The sequence below is a fragment of the Heliangelus exortis genome, chromosome 19, assembly GCF_036169615.1.
Source record: "Heliangelus exortis chromosome 19, bHelExo1.hap1, whole genome shotgun sequence".
NCBI classification, from domain to species: domain Eukaryota; kingdom Metazoa; phylum Chordata; class Aves; order Apodiformes; family Trochilidae; genus Heliangelus; species Heliangelus exortis.
Genome location: NC_092440.1, coordinates 12,434,395 through 12,460,889, shown reverse-complemented (window position 1 = coordinate 12,460,889; position 26,495 = coordinate 12,434,395). Strand labels below are relative to the sequence as shown.

At 53.3% G+C, this 26,495-nt stretch overlaps 1 protein-coding gene and 1 long non-coding RNA gene across 8 annotated transcripts; both read left to right on the top strand.

Moving 5' to 3' along the window:
- The first annotated feature begins 944 nt into the window (after positions 1–944).
- Positions 945–6,937, top strand: LOC139805276 (uncharacterized). 2 transcript variants are annotated; one of them, XR_011729757.1, is made up of 4 exons: positions 945–1,401; positions 2,717–2,833; positions 3,315–4,188; positions 6,838–6,937. It is a non-coding gene; the product is annotated as an uncharacterized lncRNA (long non-coding RNA). The 2 variants fall into 2 exon arrangements; XR_011729756.1 differs by lacking the exon at positions 945–1,401 and having other exon boundaries at positions 2,452–2,833.
- Positions 6,938–7,972: 1,035 nt separating this feature from the next.
- On the top strand, positions 7,973–26,222 carry CMKLR1 (chemerin chemokine-like receptor 1). 6 transcript variants are annotated; one of them, XM_071763081.1, is made up of 4 exons: positions 7,973–8,607; positions 17,089–17,177; positions 24,238–24,344; positions 24,924–26,222. In XM_071763081.1, the coding sequence occupies exon 4, from the start codon at positions 24,927–24,929 to the stop codon at positions 26,010–26,012; it is 1,086 nt and encodes a 361-aa protein (XP_071619182.1). In that variant the 5' UTR covers positions 7,973–8,607; positions 17,089–17,177; positions 24,238–24,344; positions 24,924–24,926; the 3' UTR covers positions 26,013–26,222. The 6 variants fall into 6 exon arrangements, with proteins under 6 accessions (XP_071619182.1, XP_071619183.1, XP_071619184.1 ...); XM_071763082.1 differs by lacking the exon at positions 7,973–8,607 and adding an exon at positions 15,008–15,363 and having other exon boundaries at positions 24,238–24,307; XM_071763079.1 differs by lacking the exon at positions 7,973–8,607 and adding an exon at positions 15,009–15,363.
- The last annotated feature ends 273 nt before the right edge of the window (positions 26,223–26,495 follow it).

Here is a 26,495-nt window from a genome sequence, read left to right as displayed (position 1 = left end):
AGAGTTGTGGTTGTGCTGAGGGAGTTCCACCAACTCTGCCCTTGGTTGCAGCTGGAACAGGGGGTGTGGGGTGAGGCTGTGTCAGGGGTTGTGGGGTTGTTCCCCAAGCTCTGAGGCAGGACAGGGGGACAGTGGCAGCAGGAGGGGCCCTGCAGCCACCAGATGGCACTGAGTGCTCCAGAGAAACCTCCCCAGGACCCTCAGAGCTGCTGCTGTCAGAGGCAGTGACCACGCTAAAACTGTTTAAAAGTTGAGTGAGGCTTTGGTTTCCTTTTGGGAGGCCTCACAGGGGGATAAAAATCACCTTTTCTCTGCGCCCTCAGGTTTCTGGGGTCTGCTGGGGCTGAGCCTGGTGCTAATCCTGCCTGAAGTGTGTCTGGGAGATGGGATGAGGCAGAAACATCCCTGGTGGTTATTTCCAGCTTTCCAGGGCCACATCTTTGCCAAAGGCAGGACATGGAGGACGTGTCTGCCCTCCCCTTCCAGCTGGGGAGAGGCTGGAGGTTGCCTTACATCATGGGGGGGTTGGTGACCTCCTTTTGTCCCCCTCCAGCCTGGCTTTCAGAGGTCAAAATAACCCAGCAGCTGCTAAAGCCAAACCAGTGACTTGCCTCATGTCTAACAGGGCTGTTTACTGGTGTTCTAAGAGTGGAGAAACTGCTGGGTAGATGTGAATGTTTTGTAGGAGCTGTGTCCTTCCATGAGCTGGTGGCTTTTCCTTGCAGGATGCTGTGTTCCTGGTGCCTGGCTGGGGGAGAAGGTGACAAAAGCATCAGGGAGGAACACCTGATTGTGGTGAGATGGCATTTGTGATCCAGGACTGTGTTTGGAGGATGCAGGGATGAAGATGGAGCACCTGAAAGGTGAATATTGAATATCTTGAATATTTCCTCTTGGGAGAGAAGTGAAAAAACTTCAGAGTTTTCAGAACCTGGCTTTCAAAGGTCAAAATACCTCAGCAGCTGCTAAAGCCAAAGCAGTGACTTGCCTCATGTCTAACAGGGCTGTTTACTGGTGTTCTAAGAGTGGAGAAGCTGCTGGGTAGATGTGAATGTTTTGTAGGAGCTGGGTCCTTCCATGAGCTGGTGGCTTTTCCTTGCAGGATGTGGTGTTCCTGGTGCCTGGCTGAGGGAGAAGGTGACAAAAGCATCAGGGAGGAACATCTGATTGTGGTGAGATGGCATTTGTGATCCAGGACTGTGTTTGGAGGATGCAGGGATGAAGATGGAGAACCTGAAAGGTGAATATTGAATATCTTGAATATTTCCTGTTGGGAGAGAAGTGAAAAAACCCACTGCATCTCAAGGAGAGAGTGCTGAGGAGGCATCCATCCTGCTGGGATGATGGATGCCTTGGAGCAGAGCTCTTGGAAGGAGTTACTGGGACAAAGAAAGGGCTCAGGTTTGTTGATGTGTCCACAGGGAGTTCAGATCCAGACAGCAGAGGAGGGGGATGCTGGGGCAGAGTTGCTGGAAGCAGACTGGTGGGACTGGGCTGGGCAACACGTATCCCAGTGGGCTCCCAGCAGCAGGAGCACGAGTCAGGAATGCTGAAGTTCAAGGGAGTGCTTGGCTGGTTCTCTTCTCATGTTCTGCACCAAAGATCTTGGTGTCATGCAGAGCCCAGCCCCTTGGGACCCATCTCCTTTTTGGGCAGAGCCTGGGGTGGTGAGAGGCTCAGAGCATCCCTGCTGCCCTGGCTCTGGGGGCTCTGCTGGAAAAGAGGCAGAAGGCAGAGGCAGGGAGTGGGTTTGGGAAGAGCAGAGCAGTGTCTGGGGTTGAGCTGGAACTGCAAACCTTGTGAATCCAGTGGTGAGAAAAGAGGAAAGTGCAGAGAGCTCTGCAGTTGGCTCTCTGGGAGGTCTGACCTTTCAGAGCTTGAAATTCAGGACTGAGACAGCAGAATCCCAGCTTTCTGCCAAAGGAGATGAGTTTTCCTCCAGACCGTCTGGAATGGGGTTTGAGGTTTTTTTTTTTTCTTTTTTTTCTTTGCTTTCAAGTGTCTTTCATTTAGCAGGGAAGACAGCTAGAGACTGGGTGAGGAATCAGGGAGGGGCAGGAAAAGCAGGAGGCCTCCTGCTTGTGTAGAAGCTCTAAAGAGGAGCTGAGGGGTCCTTGCCTGTTCTCCTGCAGCAGCAGGGCCAGAGGGAGCTCTGTCCTCTCCCTGCCACCCACCAAGCACCCAAGTTTGCCTTTTGCAGACCTGGCTTGGAAGGGTGCCCATCACTTGGTGCTCCCAAACAACCTGGGGGCTGAGCTGCACCTGGGTGGGACCAAAGGGAGGTGGTGGGAGCAGAAAAGGAGCCAAGAGGATGCTCAGTCTTCTTTGTGGAGGGAGAAGAGGTCCTAGGAGAGCTGGGCTGTGCCTCTGTGTCACCCGGGATGTGGGGGGGTCCTGTTTCCTGGCATTTTTGGTACTGTCCTGGGAAGCCCTGGGGTATTTGCTGGAATTTCCTAGTGCTGGCCTGGGAAGCCCTGGGGTAAATAAAGCTCTTGGCTCAGGGTGGGGCTCATAGGAGGAAACCAGTTCCATTAAACTGGAGTGGCTGGGGGTGCAGTGTGGGGCTAAATCCTGCTCCCTGCAGCTGCCCCTCTGCTTTCAATCTCTGTCACTGAAATCAGCTCCTTTTCCAGCTCCTTCCCTTGTCCTTGCTTCTCTCCTCCAGGAGGAGAGGAGGTTGGGCATGGAGCAGACAAATCCTTGCTGTGTTTTGCAGGAAGCTGCTTCACCTGCCCGAGGAGTCAGCCCCATGGAGAGCTCCTTGCCTCACTCTGAAGAAACAGGAACTTGCCAGAGGGAATTTATTTATTTTATCCCTGGGGTTTGCAGACAGGTTGGTCCCAGCTGGATTTGAATGCAGCTTCCCAGCTGGTTTGGGCTGCTGGGGGTGGGATCCCTGCTCCAGCAGGGCTGAACAAAACCCCACACAGAGCTTTGGGGTTAAGGAGATTAAAGGTATCCAGTGGAACATCTCCATGTGTCTGGAATGTGCTTCTTCTCCAGGCACTGTTTCAATCTGGGTTTGAAGATGCAAGGGTTGGCAAATCCACCTCCCAGGGCCACATTCCCTACGTTTTGGTCTGAAATGGGGTAGAAATTTTCTCCTGAGGCTCGTGGAAGCCTTGCCCTGGCAGCAGGGAGCCCCCAGGCTGATCCCTCAGCCCCAGGGACACCACTTTTGATGCCACCAGCAGCTCCCTGTTTGCTGAACAGGAGAGGGAAGGAGGATTTTAAAATAAACACAGCAGGCTGAGAAAACCCAACCCCTGATCTAAAGCAAGCAAGCAAAATCTCATTTTCTCCTTGAATTTCAGAGGGCTGAGCAGCAAACAAACAATTATTTCCCCTCGACTTGGCTGGGCAGATCCCTAATTCCTGGGTGATGGATAATGGGGGTGATGGCACTGAGAGCTCCCTCCTCCTCCTCCTGCTGGGTAAATCCAAGCTCCTGGGGGGTGGGGAGCTGCCTCCAGCCCTTGCTGAGCTTGGGAGGTGCAAAGCCAAGGTGGGATCCAGCACTGCTGGGAAGCAAAGCCTGGAAGGAACAAGGAATTCCGTGGGGGAGGTTTCGCCCCCTCGGCTCACAGAGTTTTCTCTGCTGTGAAATCTGTTCTGTTCTTGGGAACATTTTGGCTGGGGTTGGTACAAGAGAGTGCTGCTAAATATAAATTAAAAGGCAATTGTTATTTCTTGCAGGCAGAGCTTTAATTTTTCTCTTGTCCCACGGCCCGGAAATTCAGACCCTGCTCTTTTATGGGGACTGAAGGTGCTGCTTTCCCTGCCTCTCAGCAATCATTTTATAAAGTGAGGGATTCCAACTGGTCCTGGGGGGGGGCAGGTTGGGAGCAGGGCTGTGCTCAGGTCCCAGAGGTGGCTCCAGCTCCCTGCTGTAGCCAGCTGCACTTTCCATTTCCATTGAGCCTCAGCAGAAGCCTCACTGCAGCCCAATGGGGTATTCCAGTGATGTTCATCTCAGTCCTTTGCCTAATTAGCTTGTAAATATTCCTACAAGATGGGGTTTTTTTCCCTTCTTTTTAGGCTGAGCACACCACATTAGACAGTAAGTGGAAGGAGAAATGCATTCTGCACCCCACAAGGGACAAGCATCTGTTCCTTCTCTCCCAATCCCAGAGCCACCTGCTGCTCCAGTGCTACAAGGCACAGCTCTGAACCACCTCATCTTGTTAGGTGAGAGCCAGAGACACTTCCAAGTGTCAATATTGAAGCTTTTCTGAAGGCTCATGCAGCTGGGGCACGAAATTTTAGGGGGAAATGGGGCAGAGAGGGACTAAAAATCCCCTTGCTGTTAGCAAAGGGGATGCTGCCTGGGTGCACGGGGCTGAAATCCCCCAGGAATCCTCCAGCTTTAGTCCAAAGTGTTTGGTGGTCACAATCCAGCAGGATTTAGGGAGGTGTCCCTGTGCCAGCTGAGTTCTCTGTGCCTGGTGGTGCTGGAGAACAGAGCTGTGTCCCCTGAGTGTCCCCTGAGTGTCCCCTGCTCACGCAGAGCATCCCGAGCTGCTGCCCCAGGCATGGGGCTTTCACTGGGGAGCTGCTGAAAACACCTTTGGCAGGGGACAGCTCAGCAGGGCTGGGCAATTTTACACCTGATTAAACACGATTCTAATTAAAATGACTTCAGAGGGTGGAGAAGGGACCTTGGCAGGGCCAGGGCTGGCACTGAACCCTCCGTGGGGCAGGCAGGGACAAAGCGTGGCCTCCAACTCTGCTGCCCTCCTGCTCCCTTCCCATTTCAGTTTTGATTTGGGCAGCTCTTGGTTTCTGAAGTCATAGGAGAAGCTGTGGTATTTCTTGTTTTTAAGCTGAAAATAGCCTGGACTCAGCTCTTTGTGTTTCCTGGAGTCTGCTTTGCTTTTCCCAACGTAAGCAGTGCAGGCAGGAGTGAAAAAAGCTGTTGCAGGCTCTGGGTTGAAATCCATGTGTATTTTATGGGCCTGTGACAGCTGAGGCAGGAGCTGCTCCCCTGATACCCATTTTCTGGGATCCCAATAAAAGCCAGATCAGATCAAGGCTTTTGCTGAGACTCATTTTATGGTGGTTATTAAAGGCTGAAGTGAGCTGCTTGGGGATGGGCCCCCGGGTGCATCAGTAAAGAGAGAATGCAGAGGATCAAATAAAATGAAACAAGTTTTGGGGGCTCTGAAAACCACCTTTAGAAAATGCTTGGCATTGTTATTGTTATTTTCAGCCTAATGTTTGCTGCTTAAGTGATGTTGGGGAAGTGTCTTGAACAGCTTCCTAATTTGAGAGGGTCCCAAAGGCAAAACATTGGGAAGGAACTGGATTAACACTTATGAAAAATAAATTACAGGCTGAGTGCTCGTTAGATGACTCTGAATTAATTTATTGATCTGAGGCTGGAGTGTTAGAAAAGAGAGGGGTAAAATAACTGACAGCACTTGATCCCCAGGCACACAGGACAAACAGAGGGATTGAGCAGCATTTTCCTGGCACCTCTTTGATTTGAGATCACTGAATTCCATGGAGGGGCAGAGCTGCTGGACTCAGGTCACCCACGGCCCTCTCGGGGCAGGAGGAAAAACTGGAGGGACTTTCCTGGCTTGAGCAGCCTGCCAGGGGCCAGGGGAGGAGCTGAGTGCTGTGGGATGCTGTGCCCTGCCCCAGCAGTGGGAAATCTCCCTCCTGAAGGTGCTGTTGAAAGAAAAAAAAGCCCTTTGCAGGGTGGGGAGGAACATCCCTGGGCCAGGGCTCAGGGTGCTGGGGGGGTCTCCATCCTAGGAGGTGCTCAGAGCTTGTCTGGGGAAGGTCCTGAGCTGCCTGATGGACTGAGAGCCTGGCTCTGCTTTGAGCTGGGGCTCAGCCCAGAACATCCTCATGGTCCCTCCCAACCTCACTTCACCTGAAATTAATGCAGATAACTCCAGACACAAGAGAGCTTTTACTCCACCTTGCCTGTCCAAGCAGGGCAGGAGCAGTGCTGGGAGCCCCTGAGTACAAACCATCAGTGGCCTTGTGCAAAAAGCACCCCTGAAAGGTTGGCTTGAACAATTTATTTCTTTTTTTTTTTGGCCAAATATTTGTAGAAACTGCAAAGGGCATTTGCCATTTCCTTTTTTATTGCAAGCTGTGCCCTCCCTCAAGGTGCTCTCTTGCCCTTTTGCAAGCCTGCTCTGGTGAAACAAGTTCCAGTGAAACTTGGCAGACTTCAGCAGTAGAAAGTGAAACTGGGGTTTCTTTTTAAAGGCTGAAAGCAAATCCAGCTCAGGAGTGGCCAGGCCACTAAAAACAAAGATATCAGAGTCCCTGGGTGCCTCTCCCTGCCTTGTCTCCTTCCTTGATAATGAGCTGGCTGGGGCAGCAGGCACCCACAGCTCAAAACATCCCAGGGACCTCATCCACCAGGCTCTGGGTTAATAGGGTTTGGGGAAAAATGATCCCTAGGGTGAGCTCAGAGAATCCCACTGCTTGGGTTTGAACAGAAAGCAGGATCTGAAGCACTGGGCTGAGTAAATGAAGAGCTGCCCTAACGAGGGGCTCATCACAGAGCTCAGGGTGAGGCTTTCCACTCTGGTCAGTGTGGGTGTGCTCTTACTGGTGTTACTGGTGCTGCTTTTGGTGTCGTGGCATTCCTTGGCACAGGTCAGCACTGCCCACCCAGCCTCAGCACCATCCTGGAAGCAGTGGGATGGGGTTGCTGGGATGCCTGTTGCAACCCTGGATGGAGGAAGGGAAGAGCTTGGGGGGATTTCTTTGCCCTGAAGGCTCCTGTGGCAACCATCTGGGTGTTGATGATTGGGTCAAAACTTTTCTTTCCTTTTTAAATTTTTTTTTCCCTTATTTCTTTCCTGGAGACAGGTTTGGGGTTGGTGCAGCAGCTCAGCTCCAGGATCTCATCCTCTCCCTCCACACTGGACATAAATCCTCCCAGAGGAAGGAGAAATCCACTGGTGAGGAGCAGGGTGAGCATCACTGGCAGGGGGGAGCCTGGGTGGGAGGCAGAGGACGGGGGTCCTAAAGCAGGAGCAGTTCTTCAGATTAAAGGCTTTGCTGATGTCTACTGAAACAAGAGCCTCCAGGCTTCCATTAATTAACAAATTAGCTCATCAAGAGTCTCCCTAATTTGTCAAATATAATGCTGCCCTATTAATTAAACAAGAGGAGGGATTTTAATTTGCCAGGCAAAATTGCACATTCAATTGATAAATGACTCGTTTAAACCCTTCTTAGATCCCAGAATCAGTGACAGGGACAAGTGAGGCCTCAGCACTGGGCTCCTCCAACCCCTCCTTGTCCCCTGCCACTGGTCCCAGCACCTCTGTAGCACCAGATTCTCCTTGTGTTTAATTGACCCATCTGCTAATTGGGTCTGATCACATCCAGCTGCTTGTTCTTCATCCCCTGCATCCCCTTAGCTCCCTGGTTTCTGCTCCTGGCAATGATTTGGCTGTCCTGGGCTTTTTCTGGCCTTGGGAGATGCTGAGCTGGGGGTGCTTCACCCCCAGATGTGCCAGAGAAGCAGCATCAAGCCAGGGTACCTCAGATTCCCCTTTCCCAACCCATTTTATTTTATTTTTTTCCCCTAAATTAAAGAGAATTCTTAACAGGGGAGCAGGTGAATTCATGTGGAGTCCTGCCCTGAGTTTTCAATTTAGCTGCATTGATTTATAAGGGCTTGGAAATGACTGAATCCTCCTCAGAGGCAGCACCTCTACGTGAGCTTCATTCCCCAGCAGGCCAGGCCTTGTGGCAGGGACCTTCTGTGTCTCCCCCAAGGCACCAGTAATGAGGATTTTCTCTGCAACCTGCAGTAAATAAAGATCAGGAATTCATTAGCACAAGAATTTGTCATATATGGAGCAAGGACTGGAGGAAAATGGGGAGTGTGGGAGTTATCATGAACATAATATATGAAGCAATTTGGATTCAGGAGAAGGCACTTTGAAATTTTATTGAATTTTCTTTTTTTTTTTTTCTTTATTGTGTAGGCATGGTTGGGTGATTTCTGAGGGAGCTGGAGATTAAAAAATACACAGGCAAGAAGAAGTGACCTTCCTTTGCTGCTGCTCCCTGTTGCCTTGAAGCTCACAGACACAATGAACCAGGAGCCTGAAAAGCTCTGAAATCCACCCAAAACCAGAGCAGCCCACGTTGGATCATTTCACTTTCTCTTCCCAGTGAGTGCTGGTGTATAAATTACCTTTTGGTGTAAAATTGCATTATGGCACCACAGGACATAAAGCAGAGACAAACCTTATTCAATTACTCATAATTAACTTGCTGGCCCCTCCAGGAAAGCTGGGGAGAGGCAGTTGGTCCCTCCAGCTTTGCAAGGATGCAGCTAAGGTGATGTCCAGCCCTACATCCCTCTTTTCTCCCTAATTGCTCCATGGATTTACACCATGGAGCTGGGGAATGACATTTCTCTCCTTCTTGGACTTCCAGCCCTGGGAAATAAACAGCAGCTCCTTGAGGAACAACTCAGGAGATAATTACAAGGAATGGCTGATAAGCCCCATGCTCCCTGGGGAGTGGTGTCTGGGAGAGGTGCCCAAGGCCACCGTGTCACCAGGGCTGGCTCCAGAGGCAGTTCCTGAAGGCTCCCAAAGTGTTCCTGCTGGATCCCAGGTGGGTGTTTGCTTTATGGAACATCTTGTCCCTTGTCAGAGGGAGCTGGGCTGTCCTCTGCTTTCTCTCTGATGCCATCTTCGAAGTAAATTGCCAACCATTTATCTATTTTTAAAATATTTATATCTATTAATATCTATATTAATATCTATTTTATTTATTAATGCATTATATGCAATATTTTTATATGTGTATATAGAATTATTTTCATTTATATCATCTCAATATAGCAGGAAAGCTGCTGGGTCACCCCACTCAGCACCCAGTGCTCACATCCTGGGATGATGGGTACAGGGACACCCCACCCATCCAGGCTTCTCACCCTTTTTGGGCACCCTGAGGGGGCTGATCCTGCCCTGAGGGTGCCCCAGGGGGGACTGTGCTGGTGCAGCCCATGGCAGGAGATGCTCCTGCTTCCCCCATCACTCCAGTTTTTAGGTAGCTGTGAACCTGAGCAATGGTGTTGTACCTGGGGATCCCATTTTTTGCCCCAAGTTTTCATGGGGATGGGAACTGCAGCTCCTGGGTTACCCAGGGTTCATGTCAGGCCCTTTCTTTTGAGGTTAAAAAAGGATAATAAGCAAAATGGAAGTAATTTAAACAGACACTTTGTGCTGTCTGTGTTCCAGCAGCTCAGTTCAGTGCAGTATGTATTATTTATGGCATTTTATTAATATGCAAATCAGCACCACTTGATTGGCTCTCCTGGCCTGCTGCCAAGATCCTTATAAATTATCAAAGTGCCTGGATGGCTGGAACAAAGTGGGGGAGCCCTGGAGGTCCCTTCCTGGAGAGGAGGAGTGGGAAAAAAAATCCTCAAAAAAGGGGAGGTGAGCACTGGTACTGGGTGGTTTCTCTCCCAGTCCCTGCCTTTAACTGGGAGCAAAAAGTGACAGGGATGGATTTCTGTGCCCCTGGGGCTGAGGTGTAAATCACACACAGGAGTTTTCTGAGTTTTGATGTGGTTTGGGACGGGTGGGTTTGAAATTTTCTGCAGACTAATGACAAGTTAATAATAGCCTGGCAGAGAGAAAATTAGCAGAGGGGGGTTGGGTGTTTTTTTTCTTTTTTGCTTCTTATAAAGCCAAAGCTGCTGCTTCTGGCCTCATCTTGGTCTCTTACGTGGAGGGAAATCCCTGGTGGGGTTGGATGAAATGCTGCTGAGCTGCTTCCCCTGAGGGCCACCAAATGTCACCAGCGTGTCACCAGCCCTGTTAGGAACCAGCACATCCATTGGCTCATGGAAAAACTCTCCAGTATCTGAGAAGCTGTCAATTTATGAATGTTTTATGTGCCCTCTGGTGTCACCATGGCACAGCCTTGCTCTGTGCCTCAACAAGGCCAAGTGCTGGGTCCTGCACTTTGGCCACAACAACCCCATGGGGAGCTCCAGGCTGGGCACAGAGTGGCAGAAAGGGAGCTGGGAGTCTGGATTGCCAGGAAGCTGAAGAGGAGGCAGCAGTGTGCCCAGGTGGCCAAGAAGGCCAATGGCATCCTGGGCTGGCTCAGGAACAGCGTGGCCAGCAGGTCCAGGGAAGGGATTCTGCCCCTGTGCTCAGCCCTGGGGAGGCCACAGCTTGAGTCCTGTGTCCAGTTCTGGGCCCCTCAGCTCAGGAAGGAGCTTGAGGTGCTGGAGCAGGTCCAGAGAAGAGCAAGGAGGCTGGGAAGGGATCCAGCACAAGTCCTGTGAGGAAGGGCTGAGGGAGCTGGGGGTGTTGAGGCTGGAGAAGAGGAGGCTCAGGGGAGACCTCATCACTCTCTCCAACTCCCTGAAAGGAGGTTGGAGCCAGGGGGGGGTTGGGCTGATATCAGTGGGACAAGAGGGCATGGATTAAAGAATTTTTTCCTAATATCCAACCTAAACCTCCCCTGGCAGAGCTGAAGCTCTGCCAGGGGAGGTTTAGGTTGGATATTAGGAAAGAATTTCTTTACTGAGAGGGTGCTCAGGCATTGGAATGGGCTGCCCAGGGAAGGGGTGGATTCTCCATCCCTGGAGATATTTCAAAAGAGCCTGGATGTGGCACTCAGTGCCATGGGCTGGGAACCACGGGGGGAGTGGAGCAAGGGTTGGACTTGATGAGCTCTGAGGTCCCTTCCAACCCAGCCCATTCTGGGATTCCATGATCTCTGGGTTCCCCTTCCTTGGCTGGAGGTGACAAACTCCTGGAGCTGTGACACGTGGCAGGGATTATGGCTGCTCCAGAGGGAGGCAAGGGGCTGAGCTCCCCCCAGAGCCCCCCCCCGGGTTAGATTAGGCTGTCTGTGAAGAAACTTAATTGATTCTTTAGGTTTAAAGCCTTTTCATCTGCAGAGCCAAGCCCTGCTGCTGGTAATTCTCTGTGATGTGACAGGGAACATTTGCCTGCAGCTCCATGGTGCAGCTTTCCCAGCCCCCTGCTCCCCTTTGGGCTCTGATTTGTTTTCTTTCCAAAGCAAATTTGGGATCTGGCTTCCATCAACAGCACTAATTAATCTCTTTCAAGATATCCCAACGTCTATTTATTTATTTATTTATTTACTTATTGTAACAGTCCCCAGCTAAAGGGTATCCTGGGCATCCCTGACAGTCCCCGGGAGGAGGTTTTTGCATCCAGTTTGGGGCTGAGTTTTGGATATCTGGCTATCCAAATCCTCACCCAGCTGTAGGAAGAAGCTGATGGAGCCCCCAGCAAGGACACAGGTATCCCAGCACCACCAAGCAGCTCTCTCATTGCTCCAGAAATAGTCCCACTGCTGGCACAGGCTCGGGAAGAAAATGTCTTTTGCTGTTATTTTTAACGGGGTGGGGGGAACAAAGCCCCTGGGGACCTGCACCAGGGCCACTCCCTGGCCAAAACCAGACCCAAAATGGCATTGCTTGCTTGGAGGGGTGCTGAGCAGGGATGCTGAGCTTTCCTGCAGGGAAACAGCAAGATGCTTCCCAGCCCAGAACCCCCCAGCCCCTGCACCCATCCCTGGGGGTGAAGGGAAGCAGGATGAGGCCACTGGCAAAACCAGAGCACCAAGCAAGCTCCCAAACACTTGTGTCTGCAAAGCCATGCTCTGTGGGGTGGGGATAGCCCAGAAATCCTTTTTCCTGGACAACTGGACTGATATATTTGGGGTGATGCTGAGCTTCTGGCAAATTTAATAACCTGGGGGTAAATTTAGGCTGCAGAGCATTCCCATTCCCTCCTGCCTGAACAGCTGGGGGATAAAAATCCTTCAGATGAGCTACAGGCTCTGAAGTGAAAAAGCAGAACCATTCCTGGGAATTCAGCTTCCTGGTCCTCATGTTCCCAACCCACCTTGCAGGAGGGGAAGAGCCCAGAGGGGTTGGCTGCACCCCACCAGCCTTCCCAGGGAATTCCTCTGGGAGTCTGAATCCCAAAGGATTCAACCCAGCTCTCAGTCATTAAATCTTTCTGAGCAAGTGTTCCAGATTTATAGCAATGTCCCGAGAGGAAAAATGTAATTTTATATTCCCCATTAATCTCACACAACAAAACAGATGGAGAGGATCCATCAGGGAATTCTAATTAATTAATGGAGGCGATGAGGACTGGCATGGAACTCCCAGAAAGGAGCTGGAATTGCTCTTGGTTTAATCCCTTACTTGGTGGCCTGGCTGTGTGGTCTTCCCCTCATCCCTGTGGCCTCAGCTGGGTGAGGGATCCAGCAGCAGGATGGAGGGAAGCATCTCCTGGGGGATGCAGAGCATCTTGGAGCTCTGCCCCTGGAGCAGGAATGGCCCCATCCTGGCACTGGGGTCGGGTGGGATATGGTGGGATGGGGCTGGATATGGTTGGGATAAGGTGGAATGGGGCTGGATATGGTGGGATGGGGTAGGATATGGTGGGATGAGGCTGGATATGGTTGGGATGGGGTAGGATATGGTCGGGATGGAGCTGGATATGGTTGGTATGAGGTGGGATGGGGTGGGATATGGTTGATATAAGGTGGGATGAGATGGGATATGGTGGGATGGGGTGGGATATGGTTGGTATAAGGTGGAATGTGGTGGGATGAGGCTGGATATGGTTGGGATGAGGTGGGATGTGGTGGGATGAGGCTGGATATGGTTGGGATGAGGTGGGATGGGGTGGGATATGGTTGGGATGAGGTGGGATGAGCTGGATATGGTTGATACAAGGTGGGATGAGATGGGATATGGTGGGATGGGGGGGATATGGTTGGGATAAGGTGGGATGGGGCTGGATATGGTGGGATGGGATGGGATATGGTTGGTATAAGGTGGGATGTGGTGGGATGAGGCTGGATATGTTTGGTATGAGGTGGGATGGGGTGGGATATGGTTGGGATGGAGCTGGGTATGGTTGGTATGAGGTGGGATGGAGCTGGATATGGTGGGATGGAGTGGGATATGGTTGGTATGAGGTGGGATGGAGCTGGATATGGTTGGATGGGGTGGGATATGGTTGGGATGGAGCTGGATATGGTTGGTATGAGGTGGGATGAGGTGGGATGAGATGTTTCCAGCCCCAGCATCCCCCCAGGTTTGGCTCTGCAGGGTTCTGCCCCCTTCCCAGGCCACGTTGCTATTTATAAGCCTGGAGTTGCACAAGGCTGGGGATGGGTTTTGAGGTTTTTCCATGATTGTATCAAATCAGCAAAACGGGGCAAGCTCGGGGCTGGCATCCTGGATGTGGGCAGGGAGGTTTCGTTTCCACTCAGCTGGTGAGGCAGGGCTGGGCTGGGCTGTGCAGCCGAGAGCAGGAGGGATGAGTTTCCTGCAGCCTGGAGAGACCCAGCCAGGATGATCCCTGGGGATAACCCTGCTCCTGGGCTGGGGCAGGCTCGGGCTGTGTCCTTGATGCTCATTTTCCGACCATTTTTTTCTCCAAGGCTGAGCCCGGGTGAGGGAAAGCATTGCTGAAGGATGGAGAAAGCTCCCCCAGAGAGGGAAAAAAGCTTCCTGCAATTTCTTCCCCATGACATCTGCTTCAGGATGACTCAGGCAGGTTCCCACCACCCCCACACAGAGGAGAGGAGGGTGAAGACCCGCCACAGCTGGGCTAGACCTGCTGGGCTCCCCCCTGCCACCCACCTGGGCTGGGATGTGGGTTTTTTGGTTTTTTTTTTTTTGTTTTTTTTTGGGGGGGGGGGGGTCATAATAAACCCAGATCAACCATTTCCCCCATCCCACTGAATTTAGAGCTGCTCAGCATGGGTGGCACTGGATGGGGGTGGCACTGGGTGTGTTTGCCAGGGATGTGGTGGATGCCAAGGACTCCTCTGGGGTGGGGGAGGTCAGTGGTTTGCTGAGCAGGCTGTGCCCCAAAAAGGGAAACCCCAAACCACAGCTCAGGGCTGTGACATTTCAGCCCCTCTCAGCATCTTTCTCACTTCACTGTCTTGCTGAGCACGGGGTCAGCACCCCTGGGCTGCCTCCTGCCCCCTGCAGCACCCTGCACCCTGCCCCCTGCCCCCTGCCCTGCCCAGGGGGGAGCAGGAGGTCCCTGGGGAAGGTCTGGGAGGCAAAGGGATGGATTGATCCTGCCCAGCTCCTGCCCCAGTGCTGGGGGCTGTGAGGCTCAGCATTGCTGGGGAAACTGAGGCTCAGGACCCCTGGGCCCTGGGGAGCATCCGTGGCCAAACCCCAACTCCTTGGGATGGTTTTTTTCTTTTGTTTTTTTTTTTTTTTTTTGGGATCCTTCCCGGGCTGTCCGTACAGCTATGGAGAATTAATTATCCTTAATACAGAAAAATCTTTCTGCTGGGGAGAGAGGTGGTGACAAGCCCAGAGCTGCTCTGTCCTGAAGGGATGGATCCTGCTCCTTCCTCCCTGCTTCCTGCTGCCAGGAGGAGGTGAGGGGGGGTGGGAAATGGGGGCATCACCCCCGAACCCCCTCGTACTTCCCAGGCACTGGGTTGATCCACAGGGCTGAGGGAAGCGTGGGGAGGGACACGGGGAGGGACACGGGATGTCCCCGGTGCCACATCAAGGCACTGGGAGTTCTCCCAACCTCCTGCTCGGCGTGGGTGGGGGCTGCTCAGCTGTCCCAGCGCGGGGGCTGTCCCGGAAAACCTCCCCCTCTCCTCTCCCTGGATCCCCCCTGAGCCCCATCCCCTCCTCCGGCCCCGTCCGGTGCCCCCCCGGTGTTCTTGGGGTTTGGGGTGTGGGGTGGTGACGGAGCTGCCACCGCATCCTGGCGGTAATGAAACCCATCGGGGAGCAGAGCCCGCGGTTTGGGAGCCAGATTTGGGGAAGGGAAATGACTCAACGGCTTGGAAGGAGTCGGGGGTGGTTGTGAAAAAGAAGGGGGGGTGGTGACGGTGGGCAGCGGGTGACCCGGGATGGGGACAACACAGCCACCTGCCTTCCCGTGGGGACCGGCATCGCTCCGGAGCCCTCTGGGCTTCGTTGTCCCTCCTTAGGGCAGCGTGTTCCCGGCTGGGGGGTTGCGGAAACCGGGACAGGAAAGGAGGTCCCTTGGGAAGCAGCTTGTTGCTTCCTCACGCTGGGTCGTGGCAAGATCCGGGCCAGCGTTCCCAGCTCCCGGCGTCACACCCTCTTCCAGCTGTTGCTGGCGGAGGGAGCATCGTGCTGCCAAGAAATTCCCGGTGATGGATGTGGCCGCAACTCCTTCCCCCTCCCCTCGCCCTTAAATCCGTCCGGGAGCAGCTCGGTCCCCTTCTCCCCAGCCTCGGGATGCGATCCCGTTCCTCCCCGCTGAGCCGTCGGGGCTGGGCTCAGCACCTCCTTCCTCATCCTCGCCGGGCACCCCGGCCCCGGAGAGCCTGGCACCACAGCAGGTACCCGAGGAGCTGGAAAAATGGATATGGGAAGAGGGGAGAGAGGGGGAGCCTTGAAGGGGGAGCTGGGGTGAGGGTGGGTGCTGCAGGATGGGGCAGAGCCCACCCGGGCGACCTGTCCCACCAGGAGCCTCCTGGGTGGGAGGCTCCCACGGGTGCCTCCCACGGGTGTTTGTGGAGCCTTCCCACGGGTGTTTGTGGCTTTTGGAAAGGAATTGCAGCTCTGGGTGCCAGGAGGAGGTGGCTTCAGCAGGGGACAGAGGGTTGGCATCCCTTGGGGACCTGCCATCTGCCACCAAGGCCACAAACGTGGTGTCACCCGGGTCACCGCTGGCACCTGCGGAGCTGCGGCTCCGACCTGGGGGTCCCACGGAGCAGGGACCCCAAAGCGTGTCAGGGTTGGCACCTCCCTGCCTGGTGCAGACCTCAGGGGTTTTTTTGTCTCCCTTCTCCATTCTCCGAAGCAGCCGATCCGGGCACATCAGCAAAATTTCTCCTGATTCAGCCCCGGGGATGTTGTGACACCGAGTTGTGCAAAGAGGCTTCGGAATCCACCACCGGTTCCTCTTCTGCTGCTCCTGCACCCCTGTGGTGGGACTTGATGTCCCCACGTCCCCAGAGGCATCACCTGCTGTCCCCTGGGTTGGGTTTGGTGGCAGTTTTCCCATGACGGTGCCACCGGCTCTGAGGAAATTGGGATTTCCTCCTGCTGGAAGAGCCAGAGTTTGGATCTTGGTTCTTTGGATCTCCGGCTCTTGGCTTTGCCCTGCTCGCTGCTGCCCGGGCTGGAGGGGATGTCCCTGGTGCAGGTGTTCTGCTCCAGCTCCTACGTGTCCATGAATTTTAAGTATTTCCCTCGGGATCAACTTCCCTGGCCCCAGCTGGAGGTTTGTGGCCCCCGTTGGATCACGGGGTGCTGCCCCTCTGCCCAGGGTCCTGCTGCATCCATCCCTGGATCCCAACCCAGCACAGCATGTGGGATGAGCAGCTGGGAAGAGGCAGGACCTGGTGAGCAGTGGTGGGAAGGGGGTGGCAAAGCCAAGGGGGGGACACGGTGTCCTCCAGGGATGGCTTTGGGGTCCTGCATTTTCCAGGGCAGGAACGTCCCGGGTGCTGGGACTGGGATATGGGGAGCTGGGACCTGAGAGTCCTGGGAAGCTGGGACAGGATGGTCCTGGGAAGCTGGGACATGGGGCTCCTGGAAAGCTGGGACATGGGTGTCCTGGGACATGGGTGTCCTGGGACATGGGTGTCCTGGGACATGGGGCTCCTGGGGATCTGGAATACCAGGGGTCCTGGAGAGCAGGTGCCCCTCATTCCCCTCTCCCTGGGGACAACACGACCATGGCTTTTTGCATCAGTGAGAGCTGCCCAAACCCTGCCTGAGGGATGGATCCCAGGGGAATCCCGGGCTGGGACACATCCCCCAGGACACCCAGCTCTCCTCTCCCCTCTCCATGTCCAGCCAAACCCCCTCTACCCACAGTCCCAAGTCCCCACATCCTGCCCCCGAGGATCGCTTCCCCCTTCCCAGGCACTGCCCAGCTCTGCTCTGAGCCCAGCAGCTGCTTTATACCACCAGCTGCAGTTATATTTTCTTTTTTTTTTCCTTTTTTTTTTATTCACCCTCCCATCAACAACTCAGTTGCATCCTTCCTGGCATGAGGGAGCTCAGCCAGACCCTCAGCACCCTCTGCTCGGGTGCTGAAACCATTTAACCCCCAGGTTGGCTGCGTGCGAGCCCCAGGGAGCTTCTGGAAGGAGCAAGGACGTTTAATCCAGCTCTCAAACCCCCAGGGATTTATCAAACTCAGGTAAATACTTGTTTCATTTTGTTTTTTTAAATAGCAATGTATTATTTTATATCTATCTGGGAGGGAGGGTGTTGCTGCAGCTGTCTGAAAATCATCGCTTTGCTCAAGGGGGTTGTGTCCAGTTGAGGTTTTTTGCTCCTCTCTTATTTTAAAGTGGGTTTAGGGTTTGGCAGCCTGGGTGGGGGTGACCTCCAGGGTCCCGACGTGCAGCACACATTGGTCACCACCACCCAAAACCTCAATTTTTTTCCGATTTTCCATAAAATCTGCAACTTTTGGGGGTTCGCAGCCTGCGCTGCCGGGAGCCCCCGCGGTGGCTTTGCAGGTGGGAAAGCAGCAGAGAGAGGAGAGGAACTGGGTGGGAATTTGGAAGGGGGTTGGGAGAAGGGGAGGGGGGGGACATCCTTATGAGTGTGGCAGTGTCACCTCGGTGGGGACAAGGGGACAAGGAGCTTTTCTTTGCCAGGCTGATCAACATGCAGGGAACGTGGCACGCAGCTGCCAGCCGGGAGCTGGAGGATGCTCCAGGAGGGATCCAGGGTGACTTTCCCACCTCTGGGGGGGACAATTTGTCCCCCATCCCCAGCCACGGTCACGTCCAAGCCTCTGGCAGCAGGAGGGACAGAATTTTATTTCCTTTTTCTTGGTTTCCTTCCTCTTTGCACTCAAAAAATCCCGAGCAGCCTCGCAGGTGGCACCTGAGCCTCTCTCCTCACCAGTGGTGTCCCCAAAGCTTCTGGTGGCTTTGTCCCCAAGCAGATGGGGTTGGGGACGTTCTCACAGGGTTGTGGCAGGTTTGGGAGCCCTAAAGAGGATGGAAATTCCTTGGGATTGCAGTGGTTTGTGCCCTGTCCCACTCGCCTGGGCTGGTGGGATGCAGGGGGGAGGATGCTCAGGAAAAAAGGACTTTTCTTGGCTTTGTGATGCCTGCAAAGTGCCAGGAGAGCCTTGGGTTAATAGCAACCTATATATATATATATTTAAAAAAAAAAAAAAGAGAGGAGATGAAGAAACTTTTATGATCTTGGAAGCAGCTTGAGTCATCCTGAGCAGCCCAGACACACAAACTGCCCTTTTTAAAGGAAATCTTTGCCCGGGGAGCTGCAAACACCCAAGATTTTCCCTTTTTCGTGCTCAGCCCTTCACAGGCACAGAGAGGGTGGGAGCAAAGGGAGGGAACAGCTCCATCCAGGCTCCTGCTTCACAGCTTGGGCACTTTCTGTCCCTTTGCTGACTCCTGCAGCAGTTTCCCCCTGGGAAGAGCTGGCTGGGGGGGTTCTGAGGTTCCCCACCAGGGCCTGGAGGGCTCAGGGTGCCCTCTGCAGGGGGGTGACCCCAAACCATGCCTGGGGACAGCCCACAGAGCCCTGTCCCATCCCCACCCCCCTGCCCTGCTGGGTTCTGCCCAGACAAACACTGACTCAGGCTGTTATTCAGTCCCACCCTGGGCACAGCTGCTTTTTTTAAGGCTGCCTTTTCCAGACAGCCTTTTTTTTTCTTTTTTTTTTTTTTTTTTTTCCTTTTTTTCCTTTTCATCTCCCTGTTCACACGGGGGGAGGATGAAGCCTTAGCCAGGGGGTGCCAAAAGCTCCAGGGAAAGTGAGGAGAGGATGTGTCTGGATGCAGTGGCTGCAGGCAGAGCTTCCCCACCACCCTGCAGAGCTCTGTGCCTCAGTTTCCCCTATTTCCCTCCTCCTCAGGGGTGTGGGGAGCAGCTCCTCACTGTGCACAGCATCCTGCTGCTGCCATCCTGCATCCCTGTCCCCTCCTCACCCAGCTGGAGGGTTGGGGGGGATGGGGGGGGTGGCAGGGCTGGGACCACATCCAGAGGCAGCTTTTGGGCAGACTGGAGCTGGAGAGGGATTTGGGGCTGAGCTGTTCATTCCTGGGCACGTTTTGGGGTGGTTGGTTCACCTCGGGGGTTTGGGACTCCATCCCAATAATCCTGCAGGGCCCGGGATGCTGTGCAGCATCTGTCCCCGTTGCCATGGCAACCGGGGTCTAAAATCAGGGTGAGCTGGAGCTGGGACCCCCCGAGCTGCTTTCCCATTCCTTCTGCTTCCTTGTTTTTCCCCCTGGAAATCCCTGGCAGGGGTCTGGATCCCGGTGGGGATCCAGGGGGGATCCAGGGGGGATCCAGGGGGGATCCAGAGGGGATCCCCCCCTCTCCCTGTGGAACCCCAGGCTGGAAAAATGTGGGTGCTGGAAAAAAAAAAATGGGACTTGGGATGGAGCCTGCACCCCCCAGCCCCACAGTGGGGGGGTGGGACAGGAGGGGATATCCCTCTGGAACTGGGAATTCCGGGGAGTGGGGTTTGTGGGGTTTTCCAGAGTCCTGCAGCATCAGGAGGTGCTCAGGGGCTGCTCTGCTGCCTTTACCTGGCTTTGTTTGGGTTCAGTTTGTTGCTTTTCTTTGGGTTTAGTCAGATTTATTCAGGTTAATTCAGTTTTTCCCAATTTTCTTTGGGTTTGTTTGGGTTTAGTTTGTTGCTTTTCTTTGGGTTTATTCAGATTTATTCAAGTTAATTCAGTTTTTCCCATTTTTTGGGGGGTTTATTCAGATTTATTCAGGTTAATTCAGTTTTTCCCATTTTTGTTTGGATTTATTCAGCTTTATTCAGGCTAATTCCGTTTTACCCATTTTTCTTTGGGTTTAGTTTGTTGCTTTTCTTTAGGTTTATTCAGATTTATTCAGGTTAATTCAGTTTTACCCACTTTTCTTTGGGTTTATTCAGATTTATTCAGGTTAATTCAGTTTTTCCCACTTTTCTTTTGGTTTAGTCAGGTTTATTCAGGTTAATTCAGTTTTTCCCATTTTTCTTTGGGTTTAGTTTGTTGCTTTTCTTTTGGTTTATTCAGATTTATTCAGGTTAATTCAGTTTTACCCACTTTTCTTTTGGTTTAGTCAGATTTATTCAGGTTAATTCAGTTTTACCCACTTTTCTTTTGGTTTAGTTTGTTGCTTTTCTTTGGGTTTATTCAGCTTTATTCAGGTTAATTCAGTTTTTCCCACTTTTCTTTGGGTTTATTTGATTCTCTTCCAGTTGATCGGGTCGGATTTGGGTTTCTTTGATTTCCCCCCAGTATATACCAGTTCCTCCAGTCCAACCCTGCCCAGAGGCACTGGGGGAGGCAGAAGGCAGCCCTGGCATCCATGCCCAGAGCTGGATTTCTGGGCATCCCCTTCCCTCCCTCGGGCTTCTCCATCCCCGGATCCGGCTCAGTTTCCCTCCCACCCCTCCCCCCGCCCGTCTGGGGCAGCCACGGAGGAGTTTTTGCCCAGAAAAATATGGATTTGAACATTTTCTGCTTTTCCAGCCGTTTCCTGGTGCCTTCCCAAGAACAACAGCCCTGACCTCATCCTCCCCTGCAGGATGCTGGCGTTGGGAGCTCCCGTTGGGAATCCCACCCTGCATCCCAAGGATCCCAGATCCCAGGGATCCCATCCCAGATCCCGTGGGCTCAGCCTTCCCAGCCCCCCTGCTGTGGGAATGATGGGGCTGTTGGGAGATAAAAGGAATTTTTTTTATTTTTTTGGGGTAGATCCCACGCAGGCTCCGTGCTGGGGGGGTGGGAGGACAGAACAGATGCTGAGCAAAGTGGGGTTGGCTCCAGCCAGAATTTTTGGGGTTTTTTTTCAAAGAGGAGTCCTGAGAGACGTTGGTGGTTTTGTGGATTTTTTTTTTTAATTACTTCTTGCCAAATTTTGGAGGTTTTTTTTTTTTAATTTTTCCTTGCCAAATTTTGGACTTTTTTTAAAAAAATTTTCTTGCCAAATTTTGGATGATTGTTTTTTTCTTAATTGTTTACTGCCAAATTTTGAAGGTGTTTTTTTTTTTTTTCTTGCCAAATTTTGGAGGTGTTTTTTTTAAATTTTTTCTTGCCAAATTTTGGAGGGGTTTTTTTTTTAATTTTCCCTTGCCAAATTTTGGAGGTGTTTTTTTAAAATTTTTTCTTGCCAAATTTTGGAGACTTTTTTTTTTTTAATTTTCCCTTGCCAAATTTTGGAGGTTGGTTTTTTAAATTTTTTCCTGCCAAATTTTGGAGGTGTTTTTTTTAATTTTTTTCTTGCCAAATTTTGGATGATTGGTTTTTTTTTAATTTTTTCCTGCCAAATTTTGGAGGGTTTCTTTTTTAATTTTTTCTTGCCAAATTTTGGAGGTTGTTTTTTTTTAAATTTTTTCTTGCCAAATTATGGAGGTTTTTTTGTTGCTTTTTTTTTAATGAGGTTTCCCTGCAGCCACCCCTCAGGTTCCTGGAGCCAATCCCATCACCTGCTGAAGCCGAGCCCTGATGTCCCCTTCGGTGCTGAACGGGGCTGCATCCAGCTGGGGGCTGCTCACCAGTGGTGTCCCCAGGGATCAGTGTTGGGCCCAGTGCTGTTCAATATCTTTAGTGAGGATTTAGATGAGGGGATTGAGTCCATCAGCAGCAAATTTGGAGATGACACCAAGCTGGGGGGAGTGTGGATCAGCTGGAAGGCAGGAGGGCTCTGCAGAGGGACCTGGACAGACTGGAGAGTTGGGCTGATCCCAAGGGGATGAGGTTCAACACAAGAACCCCATGGGGAGCTCCAGGCTGGGCACAGAGTGGCAGAAAGGGAGCTGGGAGTCTGGATTGCCAGGAAGCTGAAGAGGAGGCAGCAGTGTGCCCAGGTGGCCAAGAAGGCCAATGGCATCCTGGGCTGGCTCAGGAACAGCGTGGCCAGCAGGTCCAGGGAAGGGATTCTGCCCCTGTGCTCAGCCCTGGGGAGGCCACAGCTTGAGTCCTGTGTCCAGTTCTGGGCCCCTCAGCTCAGGAAGGAGCTTGAGGTGCTGGAGCAGGTCCAGAGAAGAGCAAGGAGGCTGGGAAGGGATCCAGCACAAGTCCTGTGAGGAAGGGCTGAGGGAGCTGGGGGTGTTGAGGCTGGAGAAGAGGAGGCTCAGGGGAGACCTCATCACTCTCTGCAACTCCCTGAAAGGAGGTTGGAGCCAGGGGGGGGTCAGGCAGATATCAGTAGGATAAGAGGGCACAGACTAAAGAATTTTTTCCTAATATCCAACCTAAACCTCCCCTGGCAGAGCTTCAGCTCTGCCAGGGGAGGTTTAGGTTGGATATTAGGAAAGGATTCTTTGCAGAGAGGGTGCTCAGCCATTGGAATGGGCTGCCCAGGGAAGGGGTGGATTCTCCATCCCTGGAGATATTTCCAAAGAGCCTGGATGTGGCACTCAGTGCCATGGGCTGGGAGCCACGGGGGGAGTGGAGCAAGGGTTGGACTTGAGGAGCTCTGAGGTCCCTTCCAACCCAGCCCATTCCAGGATTCTAGATGATTCCTCCTGAGCAGGGACCAGGGGCACCCAGCACCCAACCCAGCACCCAAACTCTGGTTCCTTCTCCTTCACCTGCCCAGCTGCCTGGGAAGGGCAAACCCAAGAGAAGGGAGCAGATGGGGGAGGGAGGAAAGGAAAAGAACAGAGGGGATTCAGACAAATAATCCATTAAATACAGCTTAGAAATGTCAGGCTGAATGTCCTGGGCCTGGCTGGGCTCAGCAATTAAAAAAAAAAAAATTAAAATAAAGAGGTGATTTAGTGTTAAAAATAGATGAGTGGGCTGGAAAGCCACAGGAAAGCCTCCCCAAACCCCAAGCTGGCAGGGGAGCAGTGGGGACAGCAGCCACCAGGGGCTGAGGGACAGTTCTCTGTCCCCTGGAGCTCAGCCCCTGGTGACACCAGGGGGCAGCTGGCAGGGGGGACATTTCCTGGGGGGGCTTCTCTCTCCCTGCTGGTAGAGCAACGTCTGGGCTTTTTTGGGGCTCTCCAGCTGAGGGTGGGATGGAGCAGGATGGGATAATGGGATGGGGTGGGGTACAGTGGGATGGGATGCAGTGGGATGCAGGGAGATGGGATGCAGGGTGGGATGCAATGGGATGGGATGCAGTGGGATGGGATGCAGGGTGGGATGCAGTGGGATGGGATGCAATGGGATGCAGTGGGGTGGGATGCAATGGGGTGGGATGCAATGGGATGCAATGGGGTGGGATGCAATGGGATTCAATGGGGTAGGATGCAGTGGGATGCAACAGGGGGGATGCAATGGGGTGGGATGCAATGGGATGGGATGCAATGGAGTAGGATGCAGTGGGGTGGGATGCAATGGGATGCAACGGGGTGGGGTGAAAGGTGGTGGTCCAGCCATGGAGCCGTAGGCTCCCCCATCTTTCTGCAGCTTTGCCTTTGGGAAGGTGATGACCTTCTGGGACAAAGCACTGGGTTGTGGTGGCTGTGACTGGGATGGCTCAGTGCCCAGGAACATGAGCACTCAGCAGGGTTCCAGTTCCAGCCCATTTTCTGAGCCCCTTCCTTCCACCAGCTTCAATTCAGCCTTTTGACCATCAAAGCTTCTCCAGCCTCCTTCCAGCTCCCAACTCATTCCCAGGCTTTGTGCTAAATTCTTATTTATTCCAGCTGCTGATAGGGAAGGGGGGAGTTGGGGCTGGGATTTAAGCCCCAGCTGGGACCTTTGCAGGAACTGCAGGAAGGAAGAGGAGGAAAAGCCCAGGGAGAAACAATGGGTTACAGCAAATCCCAGTGGGGATTTCAGAGCTGGGCTGGGGGGGAGGAGAGTCCAGGCTGGGTGGGCAGAACCAGGTCCCCTTCCCCCACATGGCCAGGTTCTAAGCTCTGGGCCTTTGATTAGAGCAAAGGTGTCCCTTCATTATCATAATGAACCTTTTCAAACACCATTTAATCAGAGAAAGAACCATCTGGGAGTCCAGGCCCTTCATGAATATTTATGGCATCAGCCACTGCTGAGAACTTGGCTGGGGAGGTCCTCAGGGTCCCACAAACCAAGTGCTGGGTGGTGTTGGGGCAGGATCCCTGCATGGGATCATCCTGACAGATCCCACCAGAACTCCCAGTCCCACGTGGGGATGTCTCCTGCCCAACCCAACCCAACCCAGCCTCTCAGGGTGGCTGCAGAGGGCTAAATCCTGGTGGCCAAGTCTCTGTTTCCTCCCTTCCCCTCCCCCCTGTCCCAGGGTGATGGATTCTGTTTGAGCTCTGCTTTGATATTCCAGCTCCATCCTTAGATCCACTGGAAACTGAGCCCCACATCCCACCAGGAATCCCCCCGTGGAGCTGAGTGAGGTGAGAGAGCCCAGGAGCAGGGTTGGAGCTGTGAGAGGTGAGAAGGTCCCACACCAGGTTCTTGGTGTCACTTGGGGACCTGGTGAGCCACGTCCTGGAGTTTCAACCCAATTTGCTCAGGAGAAAAAAAAAAAAAAAATAGAAAAATGCTAATATTGTGGAGCTGGGAAGGTCTCCAAGCTGTTAATGAGCTGTCAATGAGCCTCACTCCACATTTCCCCTGGAAGCCAGGGGGTAATAAAGCAGTTTTTGGCAGGATGAGGCTACAGCCACATCCTGGGGGAGACCAGGGACAGAAGCCTGGGGACAGAACCTGGGGCTGGTGGCTGTGGTCAGGGTGAGGAGCTGCAGGAGCATCTTCCTCTGGGGTCCCCAGGGATCCCCAGACCTGTGTGCTCTGTCCCTGTCCTGGTCTGGGCCAGGATAAAGGTGATTTTACTTTTGCTTTCAGCTCAGTCTCTTGTCTCTTGCATCCTTGTTAAACCGTGACAGTCCCCTCTTCCTGTGGCTCCTCTTCCACACGGGTCCCGGTGTCCCCCCCAAACCTGGTGATTAACCCCACGAGTTTCCTCAGCAGAAAGACCCAGAAAACAACCAGGCTGCCTCTTGTTTGCAGACCATGGCCTTGTCCAACTGGTCGGGTTCCCTGTTTGATGTGGATAACTACAGCGACTACTCAGACTACTCCTACGAGGAGATGAGCAACGTGTGGACGGAGCCATCCCACGACCCCAAAGACGTTGCCAGGATCCTCTCAGTCATCATCTACAGCCTGTCCTGCATCCTGGGCATCCTGGGCAACGGCCTGGTCATTGCCATCATCACCCTGAAGATGAAGAAGTCTGTCAACGCTGTCTGGTTCCTCAACTTGGCTGTGGCTGACTTCCTCTTCAACATCTTCCTCCCCATCAACATCGCCTACACGGCCATGAGCTACAACTGGATCTTTGGGACTGTCATGTGCAAGCTCAACTCCTTCCTCCTCATCCTCAACATGTACACCAGCGTCCTGCTGCTCACCACCATCAGCTTCGACCGTTACATCTCTGTCGTTTTTCCCGTTTGGTCCCAAAACCATCGTTCCACCAACCTGGCCTGCACGGTCTCCGGGATCATCTGGACCCTTGGGATCATCATGAGCTGCCCCTCCCTCGTCTTCCGAGACACGGCCCGGGACAGGGACTCCGTGGTTTGTTTCAGCAACTTCTCCCTCTCCAGGAACAAGTCCCACCAGGCCCTGGCACTGGTGAGGCACCAGACAGTGAACGTCACCAGGTTCCTGGCCGGCTACATCCTCCCCATCACCATCATCACCTCCTGCTACGTCGCCATCGTCCTCAACCTGCGCCGGAACCGCCTCGCCAAGTCCAAGAAACCCTTCAGGATCATTGTCACCATCATAGTCACCTTCTTCCTCTGCTGGAGTCCCTACCACCTCCTCAACCTGCTGGAGATAGAGCCCCAAATGGTCCCGCGCTCCGTCTTTGAGGTCGGGATCCCCCTCACCACGGCCCTGGCTGCCTCCAACAGCTGCATGAACCCCGTGCTCTACGTCTTCATGGGCCAGGACTTCAAGAAGTTCAAGGTCACCGTCCTGTCCAGACTGGTGAATGCCCTCAGTGAGGACACAGCTCACTCCAGCATCGTCCACAGGAGCTTCTCCAAGATTTCTTCCGTGACCGAGAAGGAGACCACGGTCCTCTAAACTCTAAACTGGTGGCCGCCACTGGGACCGGCAGCAGCAGAACTGGTGATGGGTGCTCTGCTGGTGTCCTCTGCCCCCCAGCCCTGTGTTAAAGCCCCCCAGCCTCGAGGGACGGGGACATTTCTGGGCCTTCTGAGTTGCCAGGGTGGCAACTGGGCTGGGGCACAAGGTCACGGATGTGGAAAAGTGGGAGAAAAGAGAGGGAAAGCTCCAGTGTCCTGCTCTGATGGGCACCTTGCACCCCTGGTGCCTTTGGCAGAGGGGTTTTGTTGGTTGGGATTCTGAGTCCCCAGGACTCCAAGCCGAGTGCTAGGGAGCTGGAAAGGCTTTGGGATGAGGATGGGAACTTCCAGTTGCTGCCCCCTGCCACCCCCCCGATCCAATTCTCCTGGGATCACAGAAATTCCTTTTCCCACCTCCTGGCAGCTGAACCAACACAACCCACTCAAAATGCATCCCTACAAACCAGAACCAGGGCAGGGT